General features: G+C 44.5%; 1 protein-coding gene across 7 annotated transcripts in view; it reads right to left on the bottom strand.

Annotated features, from left to right (window-relative positions):
* Positions 1-1,349: 1,349 nt before the first annotated feature.
* The window catches only part of FXYD5 (FXYD domain containing ion transport regulator 5), a 15,319-nt gene continuing 7,662 nt past the window's right edge, over positions 1,350-9,006 (bottom strand). For 5 of the 7 annotated variants that reach the window (XM_011381748.2, XM_023524187.1, XM_011381747.2 and 2 more), the window contains 4 exons: positions 7,626-7,655; positions 7,466-7,540; positions 5,244-5,289; positions 4,977-5,153 (listed from right to left, as the gene is read on the bottom strand). In XM_011381748.2, coding sequence (XP_011380050.1) covers positions 5,045-5,153; positions 5,244-5,289; positions 7,466-7,540; positions 7,626-7,655 — 260 coding nt within the window. In that variant the 3' untranslated portion in view covers positions 4,977-5,044. Of the gene's footprint in view, positions 3,629-4,976; positions 5,154-5,243; positions 5,290-7,465; positions 7,541-7,625; positions 7,656-9,006 lie in introns of those variants that run through there. The other 2 variants (XR_002777527.1, XM_023524189.1) reach the window with 2 other exon arrangements.

Raw genomic sequence — 9,006 nt, 5'->3', positions numbered from 1 at the left:
GCAACAGAAAAAGGTGTCTTATGCCAGAAGGGGTTTGAACAGCAGATGACAGCCTTTGGGGAGCATTGAGGCACTATTAGAGAGAATTCTAGATGTTTTTCCCAAGTCTCAAATTCAGTGTTCTGTCGTCTGGAGGTCTCAACAGACTCAATTCTTAAGAATTATCTTTTCCTTCCATGTTTAAATAAAAATAGCTTAAGCCCTGATCCCTTGACTTGGGAGAAACTCAGCATCCTCCTCAGCAGATCAACAAATTCTTCAGGACTATTGTTTTCCCTGATGGTATTCGGGATATCCTGAACTCAGCTAAAGACTACATTTCCCAGTTTCTTTTTGCGGATAGAGGTGGCCAATCAGACGCAAATAGAAGTCTTTGGGAGGGGATTCTGGAAACTCTTTAAAAGGGGATGAGTCACCTAGTGGTGCATTTCCCCCAACTTTTTATTTTCCTCTTTCTTTTTTTCCTGAAATGTGGCATGATGGCTGAGGCTCCTGCAGTCACTTTGTGACCCTGAGGATTGGAGCCACATGCTAAGGATTAACTCAATTTCTAGCCCCTCTCTCCTTATTGGAGGATAGGGAGTGGGGTTGAAAGTTTTAAGCTTCTAATCATGGCTTAGTCATTCTGGTGATCAACTCCCACCTGGGAGTCCACTAAGCGGTGCCTCATTAGAACAAAAGATGTGCCTATTACCCAGGAAATTACCAGGGATTTAAGAACTCTGCATGAGGAACTGAGGTCAAAGACCAAATATTAGAATAAAAGATGCTCCCAGTGCTCTTATCGCTTAGGAAATTGCAGGGTTTTAGGAACTGCATGCCAGGAACTGGGTGTAAAAACAAATATATGTATTTTTTATTATTTCACAATGACCAAACTGAATCACCTGGGGAGTTTCTCCCTCCACCCCAATTAGGAGGTCCCATTGTACATGACACTTTCAGAATCCTGTTGCTCTGTCTTTGATCCAGGATCAGAAAGTCGACACCACCCAGAATATAACTGCTTTTTTGTTTTCAATTTTGTCGTGTTTTATATTGAGGTATAGCTAACACATAGTAAAGTACACAGATCTTAAATGTATATGACACTCTGGTCAGTTCTGACCAATATATACATTCCTGTAATCTGCACCACTATCGGAATACAGAACATTTCAATCATTCGAGAACATTCTTTCGTGCTCCTTCTCAGTCAACCCCCAACCCCCACAGTAGAGGCAACATAATAGTAGTAGTGATGCAGGATGGGGCAAATCTTTCCGAGTGAGGGAGGACTCAAGCCTTTCACCTACAAAGAGAGAGCATCCTTGACTGCGTGCAGAAAAGAATTCAAGAACAAGTCAGAGTTAGAAACAAAAAAGAAAGTTTATTCAAGAAGCAATAACGCTCCATAGACAAGAGAGTGGTCTCCTCTCAAAGCCAGAGAATGAGTCCTTGAGTATTCCAGGAACTGGGTTTAAATCTGTTTTCCTTTCAGGGGATGGGTATGCAGCGTTAAAAGCATGGGAAGTACTTGTTAGCAATCTCAGCAGGAATTTTCTTGTAGGTTCCCTGTGGTCTGGCCTAGTCTTATGCCGATCAGCCAAGTTCCAGTGTCTAACAGCATGTAGCAGGTTCTGAATGCAGCCTGGTTTAATATTTACTCAATTTGAGTCATCTTCATGCCACTTTCCTATATTATTCAAGGCAACTATTATTCTGACTTCTATCATCGTCAATTAGCTTTGCTTATTCCAGAAATTCATTTAAGTGGAATTATACAGTCTGAGTTCTTTCATATCTGGCTCCTTTTACTCAGAATAATGCTTTTGCGATTCATCCATGTGTTGTGTGCACCAGTCGACCCTCCTTTTTATTGCTGAGCAGTTTTCCACTGCACAATTTGTATCTGCTCACCTATACTGTGGACTTCTAGGTCGTTTCCGGTTTTTTGTATTTTACAAATATTGTTGTTATAAACAGTCATGGACAAATCTTTGTGTGGACATCTGGTTTTCTTTCTCTAGGATAGATATCTAAGAATTGAATTGTTGGGTTGTATGTAAAGTGTACATTTACCTTGGAAAGAAACTGATAGTTTTCTAAAGTGATTGTACCAATTTTACACTTCAAGATATAGCAATATATGAAAATTCTACTTGCTCCACATCCTCTTGAATACTTGGTATTGTTAGTCTTTTTAATATTAGCTTTTCTGTGTAAAATAGTTTAACATTCTGGTTTTCATTTACTTTTTACTGATGACCAATGATATTGAGCATTTCTTCATGTGTTAATTGGCCATTTAGATATCTTTTGTGTGTGTGTGTGCATAACTGCATCTCAATGCCCGCAGGTTAGTGACTGGACATTGGAATGGTGTGGCCAAAAATCTCATCACCTTCACAACTATACTGGCCAGCAGAAAATAGCCAATTAGATAGAAAGATGGTCTCTCTTTTGGTCTTCCAAGTATCATAGCAGGGCCTCTAATTAGCAGAGCTGATCCACATCCAGAACCCTATCCCTGGGGCATCTGGAAAACATAGTATTAGCTTTTTCATCTCTATCCCATGGGAAGATGGAATGAGGGGTGAATGGATGTAGATTGTCAATCCTCCACTCATCCACGCAGTGGGTCAGCACTGCCCTTGATCTGCCCTGGAGGCTGTCAGGTATTCTCCTGAGCTGGTGAATCCTCAAGCCCAGGCTGTGCTCCAGTGGTGGCACATGAGATGATTTTAGGCCCCAGATAATTTTAACTCACATTGAATTCCATCACAGAAGAGTAAATCACTTTTTGAATATCTTTTAATTCATCAAATGATATGAGGGAGGAAGGATCTGTGTAGTAAAGAATTAACCTTACCCAGAAAGAGGTCTGGCTTATGCTCTCAGCTCCTGGAAAGTAAGCCCCTGGAGTGTCCTGCCTGGAAAAGAGCATCTTTGTTTACTCAGGGGTCTTGGGTCACCCCAGATAGCTTCTAACCACGGAATTGATCGTGGGGTCTTTGGGCCACAGGTGTCAGCTCAACTTCCAGAGGAGCTAGAAACTAAGGTGACTACATGGGTGGTTAGTCATTTCTTTCTGATCAAGCTCCAATAAAAGCTCTGGACACCAAGGCTTGCAGGATCTTCCGTGCGTGGCAATACTTTATGCATGTTGTTGCACATTGTTGCCAGAAAGTAGCACTATCCATGGCTCCACTGGGAGAAGACAGCTGGAAGCTCTGTGCTTGGAACTTTCTTAGACTCTGCGGCATGTGTTTCTTTCCTTGGCTAATTCTAATTTGGTTTATTTTACTGTAATGAACTGTAAGTATGAGTATAACAGCTTTCAGTGAGTTCTGTGAGCACTTCCAGCAAATTATTGAATCTGAGGGTGGTCTTGGGGACAAACTTGCAGTTAGTGTCAGAAGTGATGGTGGTCTCAGGCCTCCCAAGCTCTGCAGTGTCTTTGGGAAGACACTTTATGGCCTTCTCCAACAGAGTAGACTCTGGTCTCTGGCTCAGTGCCTTCAGTCAGCAACTCATTATCCAGCTAGAATACAATTAATCTCTCTACCTGTTTGTTTTCTTTGGGTTTATCTTTATGGCTATCTTCTATTTATATCAAGCAGTACTGGTTTTCCATATCTGATTGTGCCTTTAAAATAAATGTTATTTACGTTAAAAAGGGAGTCAACATATGTGTGTGTGTACACATATGTAATATACATGTATAGGTATATATACATATATATGTATATGAATGATATTCCTTCCCAGTTAAGCATCTATTCTGATTAGTAGGTGGTAGGTGCCAATCAAAAAATATCTTTAATGTCCTCCCTATATGTATATAATATGTATATCCCATACAAGATATATCAGATATGTAATATATGTATATTATTCTCAATATATGTATATACATAATACAGAATATATATCACATATATACAATGCATATCACATCCAACATATGTATTTGTTTTCATTGGATTTATCTTTTTGGCTATCTTCTATTTATATGAAGCAGTACTGTGTTTCCATATGTGATTATGTCTTTTAAAATAAGTTTAAGTTTAAAGAGAGTGGATCTCTTAAAAGTAAATAATAATACAAGTGGGATGAAATGTGGCAAAAATTGAGAAAAAAAATATAGAGAGTCATACTGTGATACACTCCAATATTCTTTTGTACTTTATTACTACTTTTCCTTTTTTTTTTTCCTATGCTACTCACAGCCCACTAAACTGATTTCATAACCCATAAGGAGGCTGTGACCTGAAGTTTGCGAAATATTGTTATGCAACCACTTGTCAATAGAACCTTGTCTCTTTCCTTGGCATGATGACCCTTAAGCCTGGGCAGAGGCCTCTGCCCCAAGCCTGTGCTTTGAGAGCCCACTCTGGAAGCATCTGGCTGAGCAACTACTCATGGACACAGAACCCAAGAGCCTTCAGGAAGTGCCTACTGGAGCCTGCGCTCCTTTCTGACCATGTTCTGGGAATCAGAGACCCTGGAATTCTCCACCCAAACTGCTCTGAGCCCACTCCAGGGCCGTTATGGTCTTCTTGGTGGGTATTCCCTTAAATCAAGAGGTAGCCCAGAGCCAGTCATCTGTGGGTTGATAGTATGGATGACACTTAGATGTGCAAGCTGAGTGTCCACACTCATGTGTGTGAGACCCCTCGCAGTGCAGGAGGGACCCAGAGTGCGAAGAAAAGAGGATCACTGTGGGCCCGGGATCTCCACTGTGCTTGCCCAGTTACCAATGTTACCTTCACTGTTAGGGGTGAGCTGGCACTGGGCAGAATCCAGCACTGACCCTCTCAATGGCTAGAGTCCCCACAGCCTGCTCGCTAATCCCTTCTGCTTTACCCCAGGCCAGCTTCATTCATTCTTGCCTTTGTTTGTGAGTGCATGACCCCCTCACTCTACTCCTCAAGGGGACCTTCTCCAGCCCCTGCCACTTTCTTCCACTCCCAGTTATGAATGATCGGAGATCATGAGACAAGGACCACAGTGCTTTACTTTTTATCTGAACAGAATGGTGCTGAGGGGAGCCAGGTAGCCTTCAGGGCAGGGAGGGTTGGGAAGGTAGGGGGCTCAGGCCATCAGCTCTGGCTCTGGCTCCATCTGTGTCTTCCCTCTCAAGCTGGGCTTTACTCATTATGCTGTAGGCTCTGCAAGGGGAGGGAGGAGGCTGGTATGAGCCAGTGGAGGCTCAGTCTCAGGTGTCATCAGGTCATTGGCCCCACTTCCAAAGGGCTCACCTGTTATAATTCCGGCATAATCGGGGCAACTGTCTACACTTGCCACCTGTGGGTGAAGGAAATGATCCAGTCATGAGTTAAAAGAATGTTGATTTCTACATGTGCTCTGGATCCTGGAAGAAAAAGCCCATCAACCGTGCCCCTTGGGAAGCATCAAGGCAACTCTGAGCAAGTGATGAGAAGCAGACAGCAGAAGAGCTGATGTAGGGCCCAAGGGAGGAGCCCCCCCTACACACAGAGGAGCCCTTTGAAAACCCTCCCACCTTGTGTGTTATTCGTTTGTTCAGCAAATGTTTAATGTGCACCTACTAGGTGCCAGTTACTGATCTAGGCACTGGGGACACCACTGTGAACAAGAACAACTAAAATCCCTGCTCTAGTAGAGCTGACATTCTAGTGAGGGAGACTAACAATGAGAAAACCAACTAAGTCAAGCGTATGGATGGTGATAAGTCAGATGGTTATGAGTGCTGTGAAGAAAAAGAAAGTCAGGAAGGAGGCAGAAGACCTGAAGGAGGTGAGGGGAGAGCCACTTGGATCTGGAGGAAGGGTATTCCAGGCAGAGAGAACAACCTGGATGTATTAGAGGAGGGAGGGTTAGAAGACAAAGGGGACTTCTGAAATCAGCCCTCTTGTCTCCTGGCCACCATCTCTGCCTCCCCTGCTCCCTGGCCTCTTCTAGGCCCTTCCTGCAGTTATTGCCACATCAGCTCATTCCTGCGCCCAGGGTTCTGCACTTACTCCTCCCTCTATTTGTTTGTTTGTTTTTTAAATCATCGTTCTCATCCTCAGGAATCAGTTCCGATTTTACCTCTTGAGAGGGAACACCTCTCCCTGTTCCTCTCAGTCACGTGGTATGGCTTTATTTTCCTCATGGTCATTATCTTTCTCTGTATCCACTCTGCTCATTAGTGCATTTACTTGTTTGTTGTCATCCCCCCACCAGATGTCAGTTCCCCCAGGGCAGGACCAGCATCACAGCACAGGTTGGGCACAGAGTAGGTGTCCAGAAATATTTGTCTTTGGAGCAATTTATGTACCCAGAACCAACATTCAGGTTCTGTCTCCAATTCTTATGTGCTGTGTGGCCTTGGGAAAACCCCTCAACTCTCTGAGCCTCACTTTTCCTACACAGGAGAGAATAGGACCAGGCACAAAGTCAGGATCAATAAACACATGTTGCTTGATCCCCAATTCAATTCAGGTATGTGTTAACAATCTCTTTTTATTACTGTTAGTGTTCTGCCTCCCATCTTAAGACTAAAAAGATGTGGCTGTGCCCGCTTCCCTGATGAAGAAGTTGGACAAGAGAGATAATGAAACTTGGTGTAGATTACATAGCTTAACTGAAAGCTTGCAAACTGGTGGCCCTCATATTTTATTTAATCTGCAGCATTTTTTAAATTAATTAATTTTTTTAATTGAAGAAATTATTTAAATTCCCTCCCCCTGTCCGCCTCCCCCAAATCTGCAGCATTTTAAAAACTTTTAAAAAATAGTTCCTCTGTTAGTCTCCCTCTGCCTGCTTCCCTGTGCAATGCTAAGCCCTGGGAGGTTGACCTGAGAGTCCAGTCTCCAGCACCTTGCCCTCTACTTGAACTTTGGCAAGAGAGAAGAGGGCAGCGGGAGAGAAAGGTTTATACATCTGGTTCCCTTCACCCCTGCACCCTCCTGGCTGAGTTACAATGATGCAGTACCTGCAAACTTCTCTGACAGTTCCATCTCTCACCAGGCCCCAGCACAGCCATTATCTCCCCTCATTCTTTCAGGCCCATGTGATCACAGCTCCCCACTGTCACTAGTGCTGGAGGCCGCATGATCCCGTTACCCTGCTGCCACCACATAAACAAGCCCAGGCCAGCATGCTGGAGGGTAAAGACCACAAGGCGAAGAACCAAAGTGCCCACAGAAGCAGAGCTTCCTGTTAACCTGCAGTTGACCTTATTGCATGAATAAATCCAGCTGTGACCAGAACAACCACCCAGCTGAGCCCAGCCTACATTTCCAGATTGCACAATTGAGAACTAAGTAGATGGCTGCCATTTTAAGCCACTGAATTCTGGGGTGGTTTGTATGGCTATGAAGCTAGGGATATGCCTCATTTAAAACCACCTTGCCCAAAGGCCTTCAAGAACCTACCCCCCTCCCGCAACCTCAGAGTTTACTCCAAGGCCTTCCCCCTCCCATTCTTAGTGCCCCTCCCGCCCAATGCCCATTCTCACTGGTGAGGATGACAATGCCTGTGATGAACAGCACAGCTGCGACTATCAGCCCCCGTTTCCGGAGAGTGACTTCGTCTGCAGAGAGAAAAGCGGAGGAGTATGGTGAGAGGAGCTTCACCCCTCCCCTCCCCCACTCCCACATCCTCCAAGGGTAACTTACCATAGGAGAAGGGGTCATCCTCACTTGAACCTGCAGGAGACAGACAGGGAGCAAGTTGGAGCTCAACAAGGGTTTGTGGAGTAAACTGGTGAATGACAGGGTCAGGGAGAAGGGACATCTGTGTCTCAGCCTTGGTGCACTTAGAGCAAAACCCAAAGTCCTCATGTGACAACAGTCCGGCTCCCATCACCTCTCTAACTTCACCTCCTCACTCTCTCCTTACTCATTTTCTCCAGCCCTGCGGGTGCCCTACCAGGCCACGTGTCACCTCAGGGCCTTTGCACTGGCTGCTCCCTCTGTCTAGAGCACCTGTCCCCAGAAAGCCTCATGGCCTCCCCCTCAGCTCCTTCTCAGAGAGTACTCTGTGGCCCTTTACAGAAATAAATACTCCCCAGTCACTCTCTCAGCCTAACTCTGTTTTATTTTTCTTGATAGCAACTTAAAACCACTTGACATATAATTATTATGATTATTTATTATCTCTCTCCCCACTAAATGTCTGCCCCATGAAGGCAGAGATTTTTATTGTCTTGTTCACTGTTGTATCCCTGGCATTTGAATAGTGGCTGGCACATAGGTAGGTGCTCAATGAATATTTTTTGAATGAACGAATGAATGAATAGACTGTGTAATCTATGGGCGTATTATTCCCATCTGTTCATTAGGGTCGGCTAGGCAGGAAGTGGAAGACAGAACCACGAGGGGAAGAACCATGGTGCCCCTAGAAACAGAGCTCCCTGTTGATCCCCAAACTGATCTCAGATGCATGAGTAAGTCCAGATGAGACCAGAAGAACAACGCAGCTAAACCCAGGCCAGACTTCCCAATTGCAGATTCAAGTTTAGTTCTCAAGAACTAAATAAATGGTTGTCATTTTAAGTCATTGAAATGTTTTTAGGTGGTTTGCATGCAGCATTCATTAATCTACTCAGGTTTTTATTGCATGTCTACCCCGTGCCCACCATCTGCCAGCCTCAAAGTCATATATTCACCCCACATATGTTTACCGAGGAGTAGTCTGCCCTGGAAATACACGGTGAATAGGAGATAGCCTATTTCCAGTCTGGGAAGGGAGTTACTGACTAGTCAGCCGGAGAGTAGGGTCCATCATGAAGTCTTTGCCTAGAGACTGCTTGGAGAGCATGGTGCTTTTAGTCGGATTGGCAGAGAATGGCCGGAAGACGGTGGAGAGCAGGAGTGAGCCATGGAGGAAAACAAGGGGCATCACTGAATGTCTATATTTGAGAATAAAGCCCCTCTCCCATGCCTACATATTCAGTGGGCAGGCACAAGTGTCCCCCACTCCCACCCCTGGAAGCAGTTACGAGTGGCAGGTATGGAAATATTGAAATAAGCCTGACTCCCTGGTTAAGACCAGTTG

Source organism: Pteropus vampyrus, unplaced genomic scaffold (assembly GCF_000151845.1).
Source record: "Pteropus vampyrus isolate Shadow unplaced genomic scaffold, Pvam_2.0 Scaffold452, whole genome shotgun sequence".
In the NCBI taxonomy this organism is placed as follows: Eukaryota; Metazoa; Chordata; class Mammalia; order Chiroptera; family Pteropodidae; genus Pteropus; species Pteropus vampyrus.
The sequence above is the reverse complement of the archived record's forward strand: the minus strand, read 5'-3'. Positions and strand labels throughout refer to the sequence as shown.